This window comes from Streptopelia decaocto (genome assembly GCF_964273445.1).
Source record: "Streptopelia decaocto genome assembly, chromosome: 13".
Lineage (NCBI taxonomy): Eukaryota > Metazoa > Chordata > Aves > Columbiformes > Columbidae > Streptopelia > Streptopelia decaocto.
In genome coordinates, this window is record NC_138668.1 from 8427449 (window position 1) to 8451961 (window position 24513).

At 49.8% G+C, this 24513-nt stretch overlaps 3 protein-coding genes across 4 annotated transcripts in view; all 3 read right to left on the reverse strand.

Annotated features, from left to right (window-relative positions):
• The window catches only part of LOC309445555 (uncharacterized protein), a 21393-nt gene extending 16524 nt beyond the window's left edge, over positions 1 to 4869 (reverse strand). The window contains exons 1-2 of one of the 2 annotated variants that reach the window (XM_082064485.1): positions 4708 to 4869; positions 3712 to 4553 (exon numbers count right to left, since the gene is read on the reverse strand). In XM_082064485.1, coding sequence (XP_081920611.1) covers positions 3712 to 4080 — 369 coding nt within the window. In that variant the 5' untranslated portion in view covers positions 4081 to 4553; positions 4708 to 4869. The remainder of the gene's footprint in view (positions 1 to 3711; positions 4554 to 4707) is intronic. The other variant, XM_082064484.1, reaches the window with a different exon arrangement.
• Positions 4708 to 13305, reverse strand: LOC309445554 (UPF0488 protein C8orf33 homolog). The gene is made up of 6 exons (XM_082064483.1): positions 13022 to 13305; positions 11283 to 11420; positions 10392 to 10954; positions 8826 to 8916; positions 8566 to 8712; positions 4708 to 8451 (listed from the first exon to the last, which is right to left on the reverse strand). Exons 2-6 carry the CDS (start codon positions 11347 to 11349, stop codon positions 8255 to 8257), a joined length of 1065 nt encoding a protein of 354 aa, XP_081920609.1. The 5' UTR covers positions 11350 to 11420; positions 13022 to 13305; the 3' UTR covers positions 4708 to 8254.
• Positions 13306 to 14476: 1171 nt separating this feature from the next.
• AMDHD2 (amidohydrolase domain containing 2) lies at positions 14477 to 23766 on the reverse strand. The gene is made up of 11 exons (XM_082064718.1): positions 21915 to 23766; positions 21297 to 21433; positions 20515 to 20654; positions 20100 to 20154; positions 19494 to 19706; positions 18329 to 18417; positions 17836 to 17980; positions 17467 to 17574; positions 17149 to 17217; positions 16597 to 16698; positions 14477 to 16209 (listed from the first exon to the last, which is right to left on the reverse strand). The coding sequence occupies exons 1-11, from the start codon at positions 21995 to 21997 to the stop codon at positions 16121 to 16123; spliced, it is 1230 nt and encodes a 409-aa protein (XP_081920844.1). The 5' UTR covers positions 21998 to 23766; the 3' UTR covers positions 14477 to 16120.
• Between the last annotated feature and the right edge of the window lie 747 nt (positions 23767 to 24513).

Sequence of the window (24513 nt, forward strand, 5' to 3'; positions counted from 1 at the left end):
AAAGCAGAGAAGCTTTTAGGCACATAAGCTCCACAGGTGTAATGACAGATATCCTTTCTGCCTACAAACCTCTGTGCTTGGAAAATGACAGCTGCAACACAGACCTAAGAAGTAGCATGATGGCAGGTCTGGAGAGGATTACAGAAACACGCCCTGACAGTGTTACCTTAGGTAACGCCACATAGGGAGTCTATCACCACAGCATGAGATCCACAAAGATATTTAATCATATTACAGGTAGCCATCTATGTAGTTTTCAGGACCTGTGATGGGCTGAAGTAGCAGATTCTTGTAGCATATTTAAAACCACCCCAAATCCTCAAGGATTTTGCACTGCAGAAAACTTGCCGCTCTTGCCAGATTGGGAGAACCGGGGAGACCCAGTACTACACCACAGAAGTCAACCTTGTGTGCATGAATAGTAACTACTCTTCCTTGCAGCCCTGCTTATTTGTGCCATGCCCACGTCAGTCATGGCTCTATTAGCACTGACATGTCATTACAAGAATTTCCATGGGTACGACTCAAAGGTATCCAGGTGAAGGGCAGCACTGAAGGTCACCGGCTATGGAATGTGCTTCCAGCAGAAGCACTGGTTTTGCTGAACCTCCTGACCCATGTCAAACACAGGATATGCTCATACGGGTCTGTCAGAGTTGGGCAAGTTACCTTGAATTTACCTGGCGGGTATCTCTCACAGCCACTGAGGACAGACAGACCTCTCCGACACCCTCCCTCTGAACCCGAATTCTTGCTGCCACGGGGCATGCACTGCAAACAACCCTCAACCCAGCAGCAGCTGGGCCACTGCACTAGCTGTTCCCCCATGGTGTGGCTCAAAGCTGGCACTGTGGGTTTTCTAAATCCACGGTTATGTTAAAGACTTCCCAACTCTGCCTTGTCCTAACAGGCACACGTGCTCTACCTCCCATGGTATGCACCACAGGCTGGCTGGCAAGCTATTTTTCCAGTGTGTGGGAGGCCCACGCCTCTCTGCCATCTGCCACCATTAATTTTTCATTGCTCCTGAAAACAACCTGAAAATAACCCTGCTCTGATGAAGCTTAATGAAGCAGGAAACCCTCTGAGTACATTTTACTCAAATAATCTCCTTTCTGCTGTCACGCCTACTGCCTTCACCCATCTTACCCTCCTGCACTTCTGAATCCATTCATTTGCTCCTGTTGTGGCTGTACCGAGTGGACTGCTCAGTTTCCATGAGAACAGGAGTCAGTGGGAAATGAGGGGAAATCAAGAAATGATTTTTAGATCATTTCATAATTTCATGTGTAGCAACAAATAGAAATTCATAAGAAAATATGGATTCTACCCTACTACGCAAGCGCTTCGATGAGTGCAATGAATGACAGACTTTCCCATAGCTCCCTCTGAGCATCTTTTTGCAAGACAAAACAGCTTCCTCCACTGGAAAACAGGGTAATTGAAAGTGTCTACATTGATAGCTGACCAGCTGTGGCCAAAGTCTATTGAGTAAGTCCAATGCTCCCCAAGAAATCTGCAACTAGTATTGCCTCTTGCCAACAGTAGTTACATTACTCTGAATTTCTACAGATATTGCTCCTGAATGACCCTGCCCAGGGCTCCAGCTTGGTGGTGTTTTCTCTTTCTGCATCCATAACAGGTTTCAGATCACTCCTCTCTGCCCAGTGGTGCCAGCAGAGCTGCAGTTTCTTCAGAACTGGGTAGGAAAAGCAAGCAGAGATCCTGCACGTGGCTGGTGAATAAAACCAGCACACTTAATGAAGATGCTTTTGCTGCAAGCCATCCTACATCTGTCACACAATGCTGAGGATTTCATTTTCCAGAGATCCTAACTTGGTACCTCCCAACAACTACATTCATTCTGAATGAGAGACAAAATTCTCAGAATGAAGAGGACGCTTCCCTCTCCCTGAACAAAAGCGTCGATGTTGTTTCTTGACCCGGGAGAGATGCAAAAGCCTTCATACATACCCACATGTTCTCACGCTCGCAGAAGGCACCTAAATCATGTTCTGAGCTGACTGCAGCTCCGTCACGCCATGCACCCAGGTAACCACGCTCAAACAGTTCCTGACAGTGTCCCAAGGCTCAGCCTTTGCCTGAGCAATAAACATCCCCCCCCAGCAGTTTTGGCACTAATGTTATTCCAAGCAAAGCTGAGGTTTCCCATTTCACTTCAGTGGCTGGACAACTTATTGACAAGTCCTTTTTTAGGTTTGTTTAGGTGGTGACTTCTTTCTCACTGCTCACCAACGAGGAACAACAAAACATTATTTCTGCTGCTTTGCTTCTGCGTGATTACTATTCCTTCCATATGTCAAAGGAGCTTGTATTAAAGTCTTCAGCTGCCAGAAAAATGATCACCCGTTGCACCAAATCCACAAAAAAGTGTCCTCTCTTTTTCTAAGGAAGTGAATGTTCACTGAAGCTAACTAGCATTATGTTAAACTGTATGAAAAGTGATCACAGCACCTTTTATCCCCCTTGTGCATTCTGAAAACATAGTAATCATTAACCATAGCAGAAGAATAAGCTACCAGTGTTATTTTGCGACATGATACATTTCCATAGGCAAAAAAGTTGCTGGTTTTTTTTTATCTGTAATAGATCTAATAAAAAAGCACCTTCTTCAGTAAATGAGATATGCCAGTGAGTAAACAACCCCTTGAACTACTGTTTCTGCCCACATGTTTTGCACAACAATCTCACATTTTCTGTATTTGCCCCTCTCCCTCCAACTGGATGTACTGATTCTCCCAGATAGCTCAGGCAGCTCCTGAAGACTTAAGAAGTTATAAAGCTCTGGCTCACAGAAAAGGCTGTTTACAGCAGAGCCTTCATCATTAAATCTGTCTCTTGATCCTTCGTAAGGGCACAATTATTGACATCAAAGTCTGTCTCTCCCCTCTAAGGTGAAGGCTTCGTACTGGAGCTCCCACCTGGACCTAGAACGTGCTCAGTGACAGAGCGGGGCATTGGCACTGCACGGTATGTGTCTCAAGAATGAAGAATACAAACAGCTGCTAGCATAAAGTAACACAGCCTCGCATAGCTGCCATGAAACTCTGTCACCTCAAGGGTAAAACCTGATGTATTGCAATGAGGATAACGATAAAAATATAAAGGCATGCATCTTGTTCCATCTCCTAAAAAAGGGCCTCAGCCAAGGCAAAGAGAATTTCGCACGTTGCCAATGGTGACTTTCATGTTTACAGAGTATACTACGCATGATCATCGTGCACTGCAGAAAAATTCCCTAAGTGTTTCCCATGGCTCTACACCATATGTTCACCACCAGACAGGTGCCTGCAGAGCTCCTGTGCCTGCAGTGCCAGATCCTTAGCTGGGCAAACTGGCAAAATGCTGCTGTATGTGTGAAAAGTGAGAGACATATCATTTCTTGCAGAAATGATACCCATTGCTATTAATATAGGAAAGAATAACTTACATATAGATACACACACATGCATAGATGCTAATGCCAACACTGACATCTTACACAAGTAACGCACACACAACTCAGGTCACATAGAGCTGTCTCTGAATGACTGCTTAATGTTGAAATACACAGAATACTTCAGAATAGTGAGACATCTCCCCCACCTCTTCCCCATCCAAGTTCATGGACTACGCATTTTAAGAGGACTCACTATCTCAGCCAGGAGCTCTAAGTCTGGCAGAGTCTGGAAGTCTTTATAAGCTTCATACCTGAACCCTCGTGTAGCTTGACAGACGCTGAATGCGTGCTCCCTCCTTTCCTGAGTGCTCCTTCGTTTCAGACACATCGGCGCTTCTGTGATGGTGATGGTGGGACTTCTGATCATGGTGGCCTTCCCTTTTCCTGCCTTCTGTGTCAAACAAGACGTGGGTTAGCCTGTCCAGATAGTGCTCCAGCTCCTCCTGGGTGTGCTCCAGTTGTTTGCCGACGCTACTGGAGAAAAAGGAGGAGGAGGATGGAGGGGGGCTTTTGGTTTCCCTCTCCTTCTTGGCCTCTTCCACATGCGGGTTGTGCTTCATTAGAAAAAGCACCACCATAAGCAAGATCAGGCAGAGGTACACAACCCAGACTTCTTCCATCTTGGTGGTGGGATACCAAGAAGCTGGTGGTGCCTGTCAGTGTGCTCAAAGGGAAGGAGACAGATGGGCCAAATACAGTAGGTGCTCAGTACTTCCCAGCTGTTGGCATCCACGGGAAGGGCTGTTGCCAGTAACAGAGAGCTGTGGTAGCTGGTGTCAAAGTTCAACTTTCTGAAGCAGTGTGGATTACAAACCTTCCTGGGGTTCTAAATGCCAAAGCAGCACAAACAGTGAGCGGCAATAAAAATGTAAGTGAAGAAAATAAAACAACTTCGTCCTTAGAGTAAAATAACTTCAGCAGAAAGATAGAAAATCATCTGTCACAGCTCCATATGATCTTAAAATAGCAGTATCTGACCTCCTTTTTTTGTTAAGAAACTGCAGGTTCAATGCTTATTACTCTTCAAATAACTTTCCTTCTGCTACAGTGTTTGAATTGTTGTCTTGCTTGAAGTGGTGAGCTATTCTTCTTTCTAATGCAAAGAAAAATAAGTTAGTATTGGGGTTTTCCTCCCCAAAGGAAGATAATAGAATAATTTATCCTTTAGGGGTCATTAGATGCTGAGTCTGCAGTCTACCCTCAGCACTCTTAAAAAAATTCAAGTTGCAGAAGGGAAGATTAGTCACCTGAGTTTCAGATTCAGTAGGACCAGTTTGTTGGCTTCCTTCTGTCTCTGCTGGTCTTGGGAGAAGGAGTCCTTGGAGAAGTGGCTGCTGGGACTCTGGAGATAATTTCAGCTGAACTTTGCAGGGATCCCTTGGAGACCCTTTGTAGCCTGCTCCTCGGTGACTCTGCCCCTCGGTCACTCAAAGCAGAAGATGGGCAGCCCAGGGACCAATAAATACATTTCCACTGACCAAGCCCAAGGGAAGGGATTGGAAGAACCCAGGTTAACAACTAAAATGTGAGCAGGGACAAGCAGCCACCAGGACAGGGCCCCCTCCGGAGGCAGGGTCTGTCTGGAACAGGATTGCATTTCCTAACCTTTGCTAGGGGGATCTTTTTACAGATGAGGGTGCCAAGCCTAAAAGCAGCAGAGATCACACCCAGATTTCTGCTGCCTCTGTGGAGAAACATTCTCGGGCTCACCCGGCCACAGAAACAACTCTAAAATTCTTCACTTTGTTCCCAAAAGTGAGACATTTCCTCTGCTTTGCTACAGTGAGCAGTCTGAGAAAAGCTATAGTGTTCCTTCATCCCTGTTACTCACTTCAGAAGTTGATCCTCAGCTTCTACTTTTTCAAGACCTTGCCATTAAGCAAGTTTTGCACTAGAGGCACTGTTGTACTTCACACTCCCTTTTTGCCTGGTCTTTAGCCCGTTCCTGAGGCCACAACCATGCTGGAAGGTCTTGTTTGCTGCCTACCAGCCTGGGCCTGGCACTGCTGCACTAGGTGGGCAGTCACCAAGGAGAGACAGTACTGGAAATCCAGCCAGCCCTTCTGTTCCGATCTCAAATACACAGCACGGAGCTGAGGATGCAGGAAGAGACAGGCGGGTCTGAACCAAGCTGAATTTTCTACAAAATCTGAGTTACGTTTCCTTAATGCAAGAACACTGGAAGAAAGAACACCAAGCAGATGAGAATATTGCCTTTCTCCCTCAGTGCTGTAGCATCATTAATGCCTCAGGGCACGGACCACACCTCCAGCCACACGTATTACAGTAACTAGTAGGGCAAAGCCCTGACCCAAGCCTGACACCCCTGTAATGAGACATCACTGAGACCCTGAAGAGCACTGAAATCCTAAAGAAAGAAATGCTAAAAGGGGAAAACTTTTTTTTTTTTTTTTCAAAAAAGTCATTAAGACTGCACTGTGGCTCCTATAAGGGGGAACGGACCGATGGAGCAGTGATGGCATTTCATAACTTCTAGTAACATTGTCTGCTTTCAAGCAAACAATAACACAGCAGAGATGCTTCAAACATTGGAAGCTTAAGAGTGAGGTAGAGACTACTGTAATTTCAGAAGCCAAATGCTACAGAGGTGCCTCTTCAAGACACAATTATTAATGAAATAACTGGGGCACGTCTATTAAAAACGCAGGAGGCATCACCTTGACTTTGAAGACAGAGAGCTGACACAGAAAGGCAAAAGGGCTTGTCCAAGATCACACGTCCGACTCATGCAACTGACCCAGCTGACTCTGGTCTCGCACTCCAGTTCCCAAATCAAACATAACACTCAGAGCTAGGAGGTTATCATATTGATGAACATTTGCCATCTCGGTCCTTCAATAATGAAGCACAGCAAAAGCAGTAAGGGTTGGTTTTTCAAGTCAGCATTACACAGACCTCTGAAAACCCACAGGAGCCATGCATGTATCAGGATGCACTTTTTTCTGCCCTCTTTGGAGAAAAACCCATCTTGATTAGGTCACATCATCCATCTCACTGGTATCTTTATTCTAATTGTGAATGCCTAACAAATAGTACAAGCACGAGGCAATTATGTAAGAATGCTTCCCAGAATACTCCTACAGCCTTCCACAGCATGGGACGTTATAACTTTCTAGCAATTCCAGCTGTACCTGAAACAAGACAAGGAGAAAAACAACTCTGTCCCAGACATATGCTGCATAACCAGCTAGGAAGGCAAACAGCTGCAGTTCCAAGGTCATGTACAAGATGCTCTTTAATCTTAGTAAATGGCATGAAAACACTAGAAGTCTGATAGCGACACAGCTTTTGTATGTTTAATATAAACCCCTGGAAATCCAAAAAATACTGTACAGTGTTGTTCCATACAGTGAAAATAACAGCAGTGCTCCCTAGCAAGTAAAACAATATTCTGCTAACATACTGATTTCCATAAGTCCCAAAGTCTTCTCCACATATTTCTCCTCATCAGATGTTACCCACGTTCATTTTTTCCTTATGCTCAGACAGGCATTCTTTAAAATATTTAAAACAAAAGAAATATCCTCACAGAGGCAACTGAATGCATCAGAGCTTAGTAATAAAGCATTTTTTTTTGTAGCCAGCATCAGGTTTTTGGAAGTCTTTCCCAGCAAATGTTTTCTACCATGTCTCAGCTGCTCTCAGCACACCCTGGAATCTGCCTACACTCCCATTTCTCGTTCCTCATGCATGGTGAGTGACTGCACTATAAAAAGGAAGGGAAGCACTGCACCCGAGGGACACCTGACACCATGTTTCCCTTTAAAGGACTTCTGCTCCTGCAGCTTTTTTAGGCTGAGTGGGGAAGATTTTCTGCATGAACGCAGGAGATGGCTGATGCAGTATCGGAACACTGGAGACACATTCAGCAAGTGAAAATTTAACACTGGAGACACATTCAAAAGTGAAAATGTAATACAATCAAATGAGTCTTTGGGCTCTGACAGCTCATGTCAACGCCACCCGAGGTTTGGCACGGAGCTGATTTATAATCTGAGTCACTGGTGGTTGTAACCAGACTACTTATAAAGAAAAATTCCTTTTTTAAAGAACTGCTTGTGGATCCTTCCTAGCTGGCCAGAACAAAAGTCCTTCTCTGTCTGGAAACCACTGTCCTTACATCCCTGGGCTAGATTAAATCAGCATTCGCAGTTCTCTTCTAAGTCTAATACCTGTCAATTAGCGATGATTGAGCAAGGATGATTCTCACTCATTTTCCTCCACGAGCCTGAACTCGTACTCTCTCGATGGGAGTGATGACAGACACTGCCCAGTGCTTTCCAGATACCAGCAGCTGCAGACTCTCACAAAGTGGAAGTTTTCAACTATCCATTACGTTTACACTGCAAGATCTTCACAGAAGCTGGATCTCCATGACAAACCGTTCCCTTCTGTATGCATGACTATAAAAGGTCTGCTCTATTTAAGAGCAATAGGAGAATGTGAAAATCTCCCAGTATAAAAGACAGATTCTTAGGTTAATGTCAGTTCTACAGGAAGAAAAGCAGATCCTTCCAGATTCTGTGCTGATCTTTTGCAAAGGTGCTTTTCTACAGAGTCGTACAATGCAGACAGAGTCTTGGGGTCATATGTGTAGTAGGCAGATCTGTTTCAACCCTCTAAATAAGGCACTTTGAAAGAGGATCCTTTCTTTGGGAAATACACAGAGATTCTTGCGTAAAATTTTCTACTGCACAGCATCTTTCCACTGTTCTTAAGTTTATAGGAGACTCAGCACAGTTCTTAGCAACAGTTCTAGTCTGAAAGACTTTCCTAGAAGAAATTAAAGCGAAACTCTTCTTGGCAATTTAAGAATTCGAATGGGCCTGTGTTAAGTGTCCTGGGTGACTCTGAAGGGGATTCTGCTGAAGCTTGGCTCTTCCTGTAAGCTCCTGAGCACTTCCTAATGAACCGGCCGTTCTTGTTGCGGATGTCTCTCTTCACTTCCACGATTGTGGCAGATTTCAGAGCTTAAAGAGGAGAGAAAAGAGCAATAACAGATGTTTAGTCATCTCATGTAGTGAGGCCCCACTCTGCAAAGCAGTACAGAGAAGAAGAGCGAAGCCCTTTCAAAGTTCTCCTACCTGCTTCCATGAGCTTCAGCTCTTTGCACCAATCCTCCTCCATCTTCTTCCTGTAGTCTCCAAACATGGTTCTCATGAGCTGACGCTTCTTCACCAGCGGAGCCTTGTCACTGCGCAGTGTCTTGATCGCACGGAGAGCCTCCTCAGCTGAAGCAGCGCAAGGGAGAAATAACGCAGTTTAAGACTTCCCACTGGCTCTGCCCCTGCACGTCTGCCAACCCTGCCCACGGGGGAGACCTCTCGTGTACCTGAATGCTTACCCTGCTTTGGAGTGGGTTTCTGTGTCTTCAGGCCAAGTTCCAGCTGTTCCACACACCAGCTCACCTCTTTCCACAGCTGGTCATCTGACTGCTATGCAACATGGAGCAGAGTGAGCATGAGGAAATGTCATCCAAAAATTAGAGCAGCAGCTGCTACACAGGGAAAAAAGGTATCTGCATAAAATCAGGGCTATTTCAAATTTCATGTTCTGGTGATCACTTTAAAGACTTCTTCACATTTTCCCTATAGTGCTTTTCACTGGATAAACTTAAAGCACTGGACAAATGTCTGGTTGCAACTCACTGCCTCTGTTTGATGGATTTGACACTTGGCTGTCATTCAGATGACACTGTTCTCTGTCCAGGGCCTTTTCTCTAAAAGAAGCTGTCAAATCAACTTACAGATGGGAGGAATAATCATTAACAACAAAACCCCCTACACTCAAACCTGCTGGAAAGCAAAAGCAAACAACGGACAAAACCAGAAGCCAAGTCTTTGTGTCTCAGCCAGAAATGCATGAGGTGAAGGGAGCTGAAGCCCACGAAGGTGGAAGAAGCCAAGTCCCATTGAGCAAAGTCAGCTGGCTAACTGAGCAGTGGAGGGGAGAGGGAAACAGGGCTGTACGCTGGCAGTGAGGCAATTCTTAACTGTTATGTAAACACAAAAGCTCTCATGCTGTCACCTTCATTTCCTTACACCAGTCTCCTTCCTGTGGACCAGAAAGGACTTTACATCACCTTCAAATCTTGTGACCTTTCTGTTACTCATCAGTGTTTATTGGTAGAGTTGTTGGTGAAGCAGCACTTTGGATAGAATGTGTCAAGAGGCAGGTGAACACCCAGTGCCACTTCCATGTAGAATATTAACGAAACCAAGTTTTTTGCAGTTTTGTATGTTAGTATTGCTCAGCTGGCGTTGTTTGTTAATAGTAACTACACAAATGCTGACAAGAAAAATAAAATTAAGACCTGGACCTTAGCAGAACATTAGAAAATCTCCGGGTGTGCCTTAATGGTGTGTTTACACATAATTTGCAACTTCAGTCACTTTCCGGGCCATGCCTCACAGTGGGAACCATCTCAGAAGCACCTTTAGCTGCACACCACACCCCGCCACAGCCTCAGCTGTTCTACACCTCAGCTTTGCTGTTTGCATTACATGAGCAACTCATCCTACCACATAACATGCAAGTCGGGCACAGTGCCTAGTTCAGCACGCACAGATGGCAGCTTGGCACTGCCCAAAGACAGTTACCTGCATTTTTTATTTTTTAAGAAAACGTAGCACCCAGCTTCCCAGGATTAGACATCACAAATCTAAACATGAAACGTTTCAGCACAAGTCTGAAGCAGACAACGAAGGAACATTAACATCCTTTCTGCTAGTTGGATTCCTCAGCTGTCTAGCACAGAAAGAAAACAGTTGCTGTAAGAAATAAGCAGCAATATTTGTCTTTCAGCTTTCATCTCAAGCCAGCACACTAACTGTTAAACTACACAAAGAGATACAGTTTCTCTTTTGCTCAAGGGTTTATAAATTATGGGATCCCATCAATATTTAAATACCTGTGACATCTCATCCTGGTGGGAAGTATCTTTATTCTGACAACCATTAGCTTCTTCCTTTGCCTTCCTATTGATCTCAGTTTGCTCTATCTTTTTATTGACAGATGGTTTTTGTTTCTTCTTTTTCTTCTTCTGGGCAGCTCTACCTCCTGTTGATTTCTCTGCCACTGTCTCATCTTCAGGAGCAGTCTCTGGTTGGGGGATCTTTACCCTGACATGGCTTCTACCCTCTTTGGGTGCTCCACCTGCAGTTTGAGTCACCTCAGTTTTCTGCAAGGCTGAAATCTGCGGCACAGCTGCTGACTCTGTAGGCAGTGAGTCACCCAGCACTTCACTATCTGCTGCACGCTCTATAGGCTGGCTTGCTGGAACTGATGGAGCCAGGGGAAAGTCTTCTTCTGGGATGGCAAAGTCAGGTTCTTGTCCAGAGGCAGCAAAACTCAAGGGTCCATTCCAGTTCTCCGGCTTGGTGGCTCTTAAATCAGTTTGTGTCTGCTCAGCACTAGCAACACCAGGGACTGTGTCCTGAGGTGCGCCAGGTGCTTCTGGGTCCACCTCAGAAACTGTAAAATCAAATTGGAAGCTGTTGTCAGATGACACAAATCACTTTGGTTTTGCCTCAGCAAGTTAGTCAGATTGTTTCCCGTATCCCACCCCCTGTGAAGCCTGCCCACTGCTTTGCTGAACTTCTGCATCACCAGGTTTAATGTCTAGAAAACATAAAGGGTAACATTTCTAACAACATGGCAGTTTCCTACTACAGGGATGCTACTGCAACTCCTTCTGTAAGGCACCGCTGCAGAGAGGTGATCCAATCAAAAGCTGCAATATAAGAAGTCTACAGAAAAAAACTAAATGTCACCATCTCCTGAAGGGAATGCTCAAGCTCACCTGCCTTCTCCGTGCTCTTCTGATCATTGGCCATCTTGAGACGATAATTCCCAAACACGCGGTTCATCACTTGTTGCTTCTTCGTAAAAGGAGTCTCATGGGAGCGCAGGACATTGATAGTGTGCCGTGTCTCCTCTGCTGCACTCAAGAAAAAGACCAAGAGAGACAAAACACAGGTTATGATGGGCCTTCCAAACCATACCATGGGATGCTGATCACTGAGCCTCTGAACGTGTTCTGGGTTCATACCACCTCTGACTAATCCATGACTGGCATTTGATTGAAAGGAAACTCCAAGTGCTTCTAGAAGCTGAAATACTGTGAAATATTATTAAAGGGAAAAAGGGAAAAAAAATATACCTTAACTGCTTATTATATACATTAAAAATCCTACACTGCAGTAAGTTCACTACTGATGGCACAGAAGCTACACAGGGCTTAAAAACCCTTCCCCCAAAGCAACTGACAAATCCAAGAGTCCAGCTTGGTGTCTTTTCTCTGGAGAACTGGGAAAAATCTGAGTAGTGAGCACATCCTCAAAAGCAGGACTTTGCTTGACCCTCATACAAACTGACCTGACCACAACAGTAATCCCAATCCTTTGTGTCAGAGCAAATTCTCTAAAAAGCATAGTTGTTCTTCTGCAACAGCGATCCCCAAAGATCTCAGTTTGGGAACTCCAGATTGGCACAGCCTTCTCACGTCTGCCTCACACACTTCAAGGCACAAAAAAGCTTGATGTACAACACTAGTACCTTGGAATGGGCACAGACCCATCTCTCTTGGCTGCAGTGCATCTCTCTGTGACTCTCCAAACGAGCTGTGTCTTGCAGATCCAACACAGAGTCCCACACTGGGAACAGACTAACACAAGTGCACGACTCCAGCTTGTCTTGGAACGTGCCTTGGGGAGCCTTGGACAGGGGATGGGGGAAGGAACAACGTTTAAAAGAAGCACGAATGTCTCACCTGCAAAACTGATTCCAAAACTGAGTTTTCTGAAGTCGTCCCCCCTCTTACACAGGAAATCAGACTAGTGGCTTATAAATCCCTTTTCTGTTTTCACATTTGAGGTGTGTTGCTCACACACAATAAATATAATAAATCAACACAGCACAGGGTGGGACCCAGGCCCTGCCATGTTCCCGGTTTGGAGGGCACCAAATGAGCCCCCTTCACTGCAAAAACCAGAGACACAAACTCTCACTTGCAGCACGCCGCCCACTCCTGCTGAGCCAAGACTTCCCACAGATTGTTTTCTTTATTTTTTCTCCTCCATTTTAAAGGCCCCAAGTGGAAGATTTCTCATTTTTCCTGAAGGTTATTCTATGGCATAATACGTCTCCACAGCAAGAAATTTTCCTTCAGCACAGCTCTGGCAATACACAAAAAATTTATCTTTATACTAAACACAAGTCCTTAAGACTCCCTTTGATGTATTTTTACCCGCACACCTCCTGCTAAGCAGTTGCAAAGTAAAGCTTGGAAGTCTGCCTGTGAACAAGACAATCGTTACAACACATTAGGAAATTAAAAAAAAAAAAAAAGAAAAAAATATGCCATAGCAGAATAAGGCGGTGAGCAGGAACTGGGGAAGCTCTAAAACGAAAACCCCCGGGAGCTGAGGGCAGAGCTGCGGCTGGAGAGGAGCCTGTGCCGGGAGGAAAGGGCCGGTGCAGGGAGAAGAGGCCGCCCCGGGACAGAAGCGAGAGGCGGCGAGGGCCGGGCAAAGCTCTTACCGCTCCACGCCGAGCAGCCTCCGCCGCGGGCCTGAGGAAACCGCCGAGGCCCGGGGCTGAAGGCGGGAAGGGCCCGTTCGCCGTGCGCCGCTCCAAGGCTTCCGCCCGCCGCGCTCGGTCCGCCCGCCGCCCCTCCGGCCGCGCCCCGCGCCCCGCGCCTGCGTTCCGCCCGCCGCGCCTGCAGGAAAGCGGAGCCTGCCCGGCCAGCCGTCCCCCGGCACCCAGCACGGACCCACCGGGGAGGGGGGCTCGTCACAGACCGCCCGGCCCCTCCGCTCGGCTCCTGGCGGCCGCGGGCAGGCCCGGGGAGGCCGTGCTCCCCCGCAGAGCCTGCGCGGGCGGCGCGGGGCGCTCACCTTCCTGCGGAGCCGGGCGAGCTTGTTTCTCATGGCTAGAGTCAGAGCATTAAGATAAACGAACCTTTAAGAGGGTCTGAGATGTATTTGCCCAGGTCCCTGAGTACCAGAACAACCGGTTAAAATCGTGATATTTAGCTTCTTACTTGTGGTGTTTTTGTTTTTTTTTTTCTTTCAACATACTTACTTTCTAGTTTGTTACTTAAAAGCTCTGTTAATGAGAGTGCCACTGTCTTGAGAGGTGTTTAGTATCTTTATCCTTACCAGGAAAGATTTCCCAAGGAAATAACCTGCAGTATCTTGCTGCACAATATCACTTGAACATCACTGGACCACCACGGAACCCATTCAAGACAAGCTTTCACATTGACTGTGCCCTTCAGTGGCCCCTCTGTCTTTGAAAATGGCTTTTCCAATGTGTCTGTTCTCTTGTAGACTCATCTACATAATATTTTCTAATTTGCTAAGGAGAAAGTCATGAACAACAGCATAAAAAAACCTTTCTGAAGTCAAGAAATACGATTGCAGTTGCCTTTCCTTTGTCTGAATCATCTGTCACCCATCATACAAGGGAAGTGGATTCTTCTGATAAAATCCATTCTCACAACAAAGTGACATTATTTTGTTATGCTGGGGGTGTCCAGCTCCCCCCTGGGTGCTGCTCTGACCCCCATACACTCAGCTCCCTCAGCTCCTGGCCCCTCAGGAGCTGCTGAACCACGTTTCCATTGCCAGACACTGTCTGGCTGTGGCCGCGTCCGTGGGATCGAACCCCAGGGCCGCTGGGGGATCACCCACACCAGCCTTGTCGCCACCAAGCCCCCCCGGCAGCAGCTCCCATCCCAGCCCGGCACACACCACACCACACCACACCAACCACACCACACCACACCACACCACACCACACCACACCACACCACACCACACCACACCACACCACACCACACCACACCACGGGTAGGGTAGGGTAGGGTAGGGTAGGGTAGGGTAGGGTAGGGTAGGGTAGGGTAGGGTAGGGTAGGGTAGGGTAGGGTAGGGTAGGGTAGGGTAGGGTAGGGTGGCTCTTCAGCAGAAAAAAAGGGTAATACACATACGCAGGTATTGTCCAATTCCGTTTCTATTTTAGATTTCCTCTTGATTATTTAATTTTGTAAATAAAAAAGTTAGACACCTTGTTTCATATGCATTTTTTTTCTTTTCCCATGGATTTTTTTTCAACAGCAGTCAAAAGTGCCCCCGCTGAGATTTGTAATGCCGTAGCACATCCCATTTCACAGCACAGTATTTGACGTCTCTTTCAAGTGCTTCAAATACTGGAGGTTATAGTTTCTGCTGACATCGGCAGTTGATGTTAGAAATTCTCCAAGGCTGCCAGTTATTCCAGCAGTGCTCTAAAGTGCAAGGAAAGCACTTCCAAATGTTGCTATTCAATGTTATAAAAAGGTACTGGAAAAATCGGCACACTTCTGCCAATCCTGACCAGACTTTTGTCTCGCCTTACAACCTCCACCCTTGCTAAGACTTTGCCCTTGTCTAAGCCCTCACCTCACTGCAAAAAAAACCCCAGTTAATTGGTTTGAGGCTTGTCAGAGTTTGTCTGAGACTTATCACAAGGCTTTTCTGACTGCAGTAGGTTTGAAATCAGCATCAGTCTTCACATAGAAGTGTCCAAGTGTCAGGTAAAGAGCTCACAGTCAAGTATTGGAGAAGATAATATTGAGCACAGGAATAATGAGCTATCAGCAACAGTCTTGAGAGGCCAGAATCCCACTGCAGTTCTCCCCCAGTCCCTGAGCTGGACCAAGGGCTCATGAGCCCATCGCTACCAGCCTGGATGCATCCCCTAAAGCAAAAGCTTCCGTCTGTGGCCTGAGGAACGCACAGACCCATCACACGACACAAAGGCTGGGAACGGAGCCTGCAGAACCCGTCCAGCCACAAGAAAGGGTTGAGGGGAATGTTGCTTTCTGCGGCAGGATGCTGTCCATGTCTCCAGACGAAACCACGTGCTGTGGACTCAATGCCCATGCAGGGAAAAGGCACAAAGGACCAGAAATGCCTTGTTTTTCCTGGGTTTGATCTCTGCCCTGAGGATTCATCCCACATGATTCACAGCCTCACGATGGCACCGAGTCGGTGAGCTGTAACAGCCTTGCTCCGGAGGACACACGACAGAGGGATTGCCGGGGGATCAGAATGCGATCCTCAAGTTCTGCTGACACAACGGGAACCTTTTAACGTGAAGAGCTGCGAGCTGAGCTGGTGGAAGCTGATGTCCAACCAGCCCCAGCTGCCCAGGAGCGAGGCAAACAGCAGGCGGAGGAATGGCGATGGCTTGAGCCTGCCTGCATGGGGCAGGGTAGTGTGTGCTGTGTAAAACAGTGCAAAGGCTGGGACAGCTTCACACTGCTGTAAGACTGTGACAGGAGCACCTCTGTTTGGGGACTCCACGCAGGACAGCTGTGCAGTCCTTTGGGTCACTCCAGGGACTGACAGTCCTCCCCAGCACAGAGCTGCCTGCTTTCCCCACTCCCCCCGCTGAGCACCAACAAATTTGTTGCAGGCATGGCTGTAACTGGAAGCGGCGGTTGTGCTGGAAAACGCAGCTCTTTGGTATGAGGCTCCTTTAAGGGAGTTTCAGGAAGAAATTTTAAAAAAAAGAAACAGGAGAGAAGTGGGGTGGTAACCAAGGCTGCTAACCACAGTGCGAGGGAGCCTCAGAGGGCACCAGGACAGCCCAGCGTCACATGCCCAACGCATCCTGTCTCCACACTTCCTCACCCGCAATGTACGTGGCTTGTACATACAGGTCATCATTCAGCATCAGGAAATCTGCATCAGACAAGAGAGGAAGGAGCTGTCAGAGAAATGGAGTGGCTGAAGCTGGTTAGGAAAAGCTGGGCTCCGTGGGAAAGAGCTTCCCCCCACCCAGACACAGCAGCAGGACAGCAGTGCAGTGCCGTCCTTGCTGGGTGGCTCTGTTGCGTGTGGCTGAGACGTAGGAGTCTCTCCAAAGGGCTCAGGAAACACCAACAGCATCCAAGGGAAAAAACACTGGAGCAAAAGCCCAGAGCAAATCCCAGGCAGAGCGAGTCTCCCTGTGGCTCCCAATGAAGCAGGGGATGAAAATAAGTTTGCAGCAGCCCCTGCTTTGCTCCAGCACCTGGCAGCCCTACACTGTTGTCCCCATACCGGTACCTACTGTCCCCTTACCAGTACCTGCATCCGAGTCATAATTTAGTGTCCCCTTCTTGTGTTCAATCCCGAGGAGCTGGGCTGGATGCAGAGACGCTGCTTCCAACGCGGTCTCCACCGAGCACCCTTGAACAGAGAAGGGGGGAGACATTAGGGCAGCAAACAGCCCTGTTGCCAGAGCAGCCCAAAACCACCTGGCTAAGGTAACTGTCAGCCTGGCAGGGACCCGAGCTGGAACAGCCTCGCCACAGCTGGCTGGAGCTGGGGAGGTAAAACATCACTATGGGTGACAATGGGAAGATGAGAACTGAACACCGAGGGTATGGGGAGGGGAAAATCATTCACCTTTGTGAAAAAGGATCAGTAGTGTTCACCTCTCATTAGTGCTATGGATTAAAATGAAACCTCCCCTCAAAAAAGGTGCTCATCTGCGGCCAGTGCTGCTGATCCCAGCCCTTCTCTTCATGTCTCAGGTAAGAGGAAATGTTCGCTGGTACAGTGAACACAGCTGGCAAGAATGAGACCTTTTCCCATGTCAATGTAGGGAGCAACAGCTTACAGACAAGGCTCACTTACCTGTGGCTTCTTGGAAGTGTCGCACACACGTGTCCATGGTCGCCACACTGCCACTCAGGGTCTTTGTGCCTGGGAAAGGAACAGGGTGGCACTGAGCAGGTCCCACAACTCACAGCAAGGAGAAGTGGGGTAGTGGGAAAGCATAATGGGACCAAAGGGGCAGAAATCCTTGGCTGCATGAGGAGTGAGTTGAAGGGCCACAGCCACTGCTGCACAAGTGCTACCTCACACTGACAGGCACTACAAGGTGTGCTGAGCTCTCCAGGAATGGGGACAAGTGGCAGCACTGCTCCCAGCTCTTTAGCGAGAGGCACTTACCTGCAATGTAGGTGTTCAGCCCATCGATCTCCACCACCTGCTGACCCAGCGTGTGCCGACCTGGTGCCAGCCCCATGCCAGCGATCGCATCTGTCACCAGCACCAGGCCTGAGGAAAGAAAAAAGAGGCTATGTTAAGTTTTGCATCTGATTTTGCTGCAGCTCTGAGCATTGCACCGCGCTGGCCCTCCCAGAGAGGGGCCAAGGTGCCTCTGGCCACATCAGACCAAGGCAAGTGGGCTGGTGGATCAGCACACACGGCTGTAACCTCTTTCAGACAGCAACACCACAGCACTTGCGCGAGTGTTTTGTGGAGATGGCACAGCGCTCGGGGTAGCTGGTGACACCGCGCGGGCCCAGCATGGCTCACCTTTGGGGTGGGCTCGGTGCGCGATGCGCAGGGCGGCAGGGTTGGTGTGGATGCCATCAGAGATCATGCCGTAGAAGACCCTCCGCCCAGCAGGAATCTTGTCACTTGTCAGCAGCCCCACGATCCCAGGGTCACGATGGTGGAACTGCCCGAGGGGAGAGAGGACAAGCTGTGGAGCGTCATCAGGACTCATGGGCTGAGACCCTTCCTGTCAGGGGATGCAGCTGCTGTCTCTATCAAACAGCACCTGGCAGGTGGGCAGCCTGTCCTTTACCAGACAAATATGGGCATTTCCTTGCATTTTCTAGAGTCTGCTACAGCCCTGACTCCATATTAGATCAGACAGTAGAAACATGAAGCCAGAGGTTTGGCGCTGAAACCTCACTGCAAGGCCTGGTACAAAACAAGCCAGGGAGAATACGACTCTGTGGGGAGCAGGAGAGACAGCGCTGAAAGCAAAACCTGTGCAGGGCCGGGGCCCTCAGCTACTCACCGGCAACATGGCGTTGAAGAGGTGAGTGATGAAGGTGGCGCCGTGCTGCACAGCCTCCTCCGCCTGGGCAAGGTTAGCCACCGAGTGACCTGGCAACAAAGACCAATGCGTGACTTTTCTGCCCACCTCTCTGTTCATTTCCCCACAGGAGTGCAGATGCTCCGTCACTAGGACTGTGCTCTGATGCCCCACCAACAGGCTGAGGTCTGAGATGCCTCAGCACAGAGGTGTCTGGCCATGACCATGGGGGACTCTGGCAGTGTGTGTTTTGGCTGAACACGTTCACTTTTCACATCAGAGATGCTGCCTTGGTCACAGAGAGCTGCCTTCATGCTGGACTAGAGGTCCAAGGACGTGCCTTTCTCCTGTCCTCAGATACGTAAGTGTTTTCCAGAGGGCTGTTGAGGGAGTAGAGATGGTGGAAACTTTGCAAAAAAAGAATATGGGGATAAAACTACCCAGCAGGAAAACTCTGTTTTCCCCAACACAGGCAGCAGCTCTAATGCTCTGTGGGCAAACCTTGCCTGTCTGTAGTTCTTTGCTTTGTGTGGCTGTGAGATAAGAGATGCTCTGTGGTATGAATGTCCTTCTCATGTAAGGCGTAATTTCATCCTGAATAACTCCAATCCCCCCGCTTTTTTTTTGTGAAACAGAGGACAAGAAAAATGCAGCCAGTTTTAAGTCAGGGGCCTACCAGACATTGGAGGGAGACATTTCCTACAGTGGTCCTGGTTGAAAAATAGAATTAACAAAACTCAGCAGTAAACTTTGGAAAATTATTTAACCTGTCAAACAAGGCCTAAAGCAGTTGAACTTCAGAGTTTGAACCCTTCCATGTTGTCAACCCTCAACTACATCTCTATTTGAGTAAGATCGCTATTCTTTCCTGGGTATTTACAGCACCAAATGTTACCATGTGTTAAACTGCAAGGGCTTTTCAATCAATATGAAGTTTGACCCTTAATGTACAGAGAGAGACAGGTTCACAGCATCAAGCGAGGTCCCCATTTGTGACAGGTCTGTCACCTGCATGCAGGCCAGGCAAAAGAAAGTCCCACCCCGTCCAGTCGCACTGAGACACCATTATTGATGCTACAGCCCCAGAAAGCAGCTGCATGGCGTGTGTGGCACAGGGAGACGGAGCCTCTCCTGCCCCAGCCCTTACCGAGCGAGACACAGATGCCCCGCTGGGTGAGCTCCTGGATCACCTCGCTGCTCCTCTTCATCTCTGGGGCCAGGGTGACTATCCGGACACAGTCTAGGGACCCGTAGGTGGCCAGCAGGTCCTGGAAGGCTCCTGCCTCGAAGGTGCGGAGGCAGTGCTCCGGATGCGCCCCTTTCTTCTCCTTGCTGATGAATGGTCCTTCCAGATGGGCCCCTGCCCAAACAGGAACACAAAGCCATGAGCCTTCTTCTCAACGCCAAGGACCAAGAAATCTGCTGTGTCTACCCTGTTCCAGTCAAGCTCATGCCATTCTCCCGCAGCAAAAGACATGGCCCAGGTAACTGAGCTGAGCACAGCAAAAGATGCAGCACTGGGAAATGGCCTGTGGGGCTCGAAAGGGCTGGAGCTGTGTGTGTACAATGGCAGAGACCATGGCAAAGGTCAGGCACAGGCTGAGGGAGAAAGCGGGTCTATCCCCACATGTGCATTCCTCCCACTGAGAGAGCTTCAGCCCCCATTTCTGCTGTACCTACAGTAGCTTCTTTCTCCTTAACAATTAACAAGATAATTGCACCAGAGAGGATACTGAGGCACAAAATCACTTACCCAGGATACCTGCTCCGTGGGCCCCACCATTTCTTATACTGAGCTGAGGGAGAACCTAGAGAAAGGGGTTTATCAGACATGGCACCCAAGACACAGCACCCCAGCCTGCCAAAACAAACCCAAACTTCAGGTCCAGTGAGACCTTTGTAGCTGGACCACTCAGGACCATCAGCCAAGTGCAGCTCACAAAGAGAAAGCCAGTTGCCAGCCCTACTGTGCAAAGCTGGCCTTGGAGACATCACTGCCTCAGCGGTCTAAAGGTTAAGGGCAAGAAATCCAGGGGTAGTGTCCTCATGCCCACGGCTTTTCCACCCAAGCGGTTATCTCTGCAGACCCAGCCTTGGCCCTCTCACCTCTTGGTGCCAACTTCAGCCCTTTATCACCCTGTGGATGAGAGCATGAGAAAGTCACTTACCTGGTGGTACACAGATGGAGGAGAGGTCACCAGGGTGGGACAGAAGGAGGTCACTCCATGGGAGAGGATCTTCTGACTGACCAGGTCAATCCCTGATTTGAAGTCATCTGTAGCCAGGGAGAAGTCCACCCCAAAGCCTCCTGCACCATGAACAAAACAGAGATGAAGCTGCAGCCCCCCCAGTGGATGTTTTCCCACCTGAAAATGCTGAGGAAACATTTTGTGTGACTGGAGGAGCCTCTCCTTTTGTACAGCACTGACCAGAAGAAAAGAGCTGCACCAGCACTTCTCCTGTCCTACATTCGCAAGGCTCTGCAAGTACAAATCCAACCAATGCCATCCTGCTCAAGTGCTTTTGCCCACAGCATCCCAGCAATTTGCAACTTTTTATTTTGATGCAGAGCAAAATCTGAGGATTCCCCACTGAAGAGGGGATCTAACTTCCAGCATCAGCTAATGCAGAACACGCCTCTCTTGACCCTCAGGAAGAGCTACTGCAGGTAAGGTTTGTTCCTCTGACAAGTCCTGCTCCGTCCTCCCCACATCCTGGAAAGGGTAGGGCAGGCATCCTGCCAGCGCAGGACTGCTGATGAAAATGATGTTGAGAAATCCATCCACCCCATGGAGATCAATTATGTGATAGCAGAAAAAAACAGGCAAAACTGTTTTTTATCGTTAGTTCGGTGACTCACATCTCCCTTGAGCAGCTGAAAAGCACTTATTCATGGGCAGGGTTTGAAGATCAGTGATGGACACACCTGGGACCCTCCACCCTCACGTACCATTGATCTGGACATCGATGAAGCCCGGGGCGATGATGCTGTCCTTGCAGTCCAGCTGGATGTCAGCAGAGCCCTTCTCATCGAAGAAGAGTTTCTCCGGGTTGAGGATCTTTCCCTCTCGCACCCACAGGTCCTCCCTGAAGGGGACAGTGACACACACCTGACTCCTCTGCCATCTGTGGTGGAGCACACGGGAGCAGCTGCCCACGGTCCCAGTGGCAGGGGTGGCCTCAGGCAGAGCATTCACGGGCTCTCCCGTGTCTGCTAGGGCAGAACTGCTCTTCCAGCAGCCAGGCAGCTGGCAGCCCTGCTCTGCCCGGCCTCTGGCTGCACAAAACTCAACAGGAATGGGATTTTCATGAGCTACTGGTCAAATGTGGTGGTGACGGCCAAGGGGTCCAGGGGCTGGCAGACGAAATACGGGGGAGGGAGGGGCAGAGATGGGCTGTGCGACAGCCCTCGTCTCCTTCCAAAATCAGGCAGGGGGGGATGAGGGGCAGTGGGAGCAAGTGCAGGCAGCAGCTCATGCACAGGGGGTCCAGGGGACAGTCCCCAGGGCGTCCCATGTCCCTGCACCCCGCTGTGAGCCCCGGCACCGCCCCGCGCCCGCGCCCTCACCTCTGGAGCTGGTGGCTCCTCAGGATGCGGCAGTTGGTGAACTGGACGATGGGCGCGTCCGAGACGGATTTGTTGGACGGCATCGCGGGGCGGCGGGAGCCGGCGGGATCCCCCGGTGAGCGGGGTTCGCAGCGGGGACCGGGGGTGGCGGGGCGGGGCGGGGCCGCGGGGCGGGGCCACGGCCCCGGTGCGAGCGGCTGCGCGGGAACCGGGAGCCGGTGAGAGGCCGCAGCACCGCCCCGGGGGCAGGCGGCGGGTTGGTCACCGCCCCTCCCCGGGGCTGCGGGCCGACGCTAGGAGAAAAAGGCCCCGCGACCCGGTGCGGCCAGACCCCGCCGCGGGCCCCGGTGCGGGCCGGGCCCGGCGCAGCTCCCCCCGCACCGCGGGGACCGGGACACCCGGAGGCGGGGCCGGGCCGAGCGCCGGCCTCCCCCTCAGCTTCCCGGTCACGTGACCGCGCTCAGCTGACGCGCCGGGATTCCCCTCCCGCCCCACGTGACCGTCCGGCGAGGAGCCGCCATCGGGGGGAGGGCGCCGCCATCTTGAGGAGGTCGGCGGTTCCGCAGCGGCGGCCCGGGCAGAGGGGAGCGGGCCGGCCCCGCCGCCGCGGCCTCGCTTTGGAAGCCGGTGGTGAAGGAGAACGGGCGGTGGAGGGGCTCCCTTCCTCGGCCCTGGGGTCTCCTGCCGGCCCACACAGGCCACTGGGCCTGGCAGTGTCACTGTCATGGCAACTGAGGTGGCTGTGGGGTGATGCTGTAGAGAGGCGGCTGCTCTTGCCCGGCAGGCCACGGAGGGTGCCAGGGCCCCCTGCCCTGTAGGCCCCGGGGTCTCACAGCGCTGAGCCGAGCCCAGCCCTGGCCCCGCTGCCCCCTCTCCTTGCAGGGAGTGTCTCAGGGGATTTCCCCTCTGGGTCTCATTTAATTACACAAAGCATTTAATAGAAATGAATAGTGTTTCCTATTGGAGCCTCTAAGGGGGCTGGCCACAGCGTGTGCTGGTGTTCTGCCGTGGCATGTGACGTGGGCCTCACAAAATGCTCTTGAAAAGGTGCAATAGCAGTGGGAAGCAAGTGTGTCCCAGGGGAACCCAACTTGTCGCAGGAACTCCAGACCCGCAAGCCTGGGGAAGCTGCGGAGGGTGAGGAGGAGCTGCTGTGCTGACCATGCAGTGCCAGCTCTTGGCACAGACATCGCCCCGAGACTTTCTGGGAGTCTGGACACACCTCTTGCTGCCTCTTACCTTATGCTGAGAAATGTTTGGGGGAGAATCTTTTCCCACTGACTCCAGACTGGAGCTCAAGAACCATCAGTCAGCCCCAGAACAGACCAGAACAAGCTCAAGTCACCTTTATCTTCCAAGTTCACTGGCACCCGGTGTCTCCCAGCCAAGGATCCTGCAGCCCTTGGTGAGCCATGATCCATCTCGCACAGGCACTGTCACCGCCCGCCGGGCAGCCGTGTCACACACCGATGGGTGAATGCCTTTGTGGAAGAAATATTACCCACTAAGGATTACTTTTTATCAGGCAAAGCTGAAAGGCCTATGAGGTCAGAGGAGATGAATTAGTGGTTCCTAATGGCTTGTAGTCTGTTGACAGTTTGTGAATAAGTAACCTTGGCATGAATGGCCACCAGGCACAACCACTGTGCCAGGCAGTGACTCTGCAGGCCTTGCTTCATCTGACTTGTGATTATTTACCTCTTGAACGACAACACCAAGGAGAGCCAGGTGTGCCAGGACCTGTCACAAAGGACCAGCTGTTCCCGGCCCCTGAGAGCTGGTGGACAAGTGTTGCAACACACATTCCTGCTTGGAAATCTGTGTGGGGATGATAACAATTACACTAATAAAACTAAATTGGAACTGTTTATTGGCTCAGTAAGGTTTCTGAAAAGCCCCCCTTCACTGTTCCTTTGCCAGTCTCAGCTGCAGGGAAAAAGACTTAACTGCAACCTGGGCAGGTGAGTCATTACTTCTGTTAAAGGTTACTTTCTGAGCTGACAGCATCGCTGTAGACAGGCTCTTACGGTAATTTGACAAGGCAGCAGCAGCCTGGGAGAGCAAACAGACAGCTTGTTCTGTGCTCCACAGTCAGGCTCCTGCCTTTCCTCTCCAGCAGACCGTGCCACCAGAGCCCTTACTTCTACAGTCTCTGTGGCCAGTCTCCAGAACATTACAAGCAAGTACTATGTGGTGTTAAAATTAAGCCAGCGTCCCCAACAGTCTAAGCATTCCATTTCCCTTCCATCCCCTGTGCTCCACAGGGACCACTGGGTGCTGCAGCAGCCTCCACCAGCGCTCTCACTTGCGTGTTCATCCTGTTTGGAGTCCCATGGTATCGCAGAGAGAGTCAAGTGTCTCATCAAGGACTGCGTCGAGGCAGGGTGCTGATGTGAGCTTCTCCGATGAATCATATCAAGGAAAGATAAGCGATGGGGAATGTAATTGTGCATGAACGTAAAATCACCGTCTGGCCAGGAATTGAATTTTAATGAGGTTTTATGCTGTACTTATAATTCTGTGATGCCAGTGCTTGTCCACAGTACAAGCTGCCTCTTACTGTCAGCAGGATGCCAGTAAAGGCCCCTGAAATAGAGAG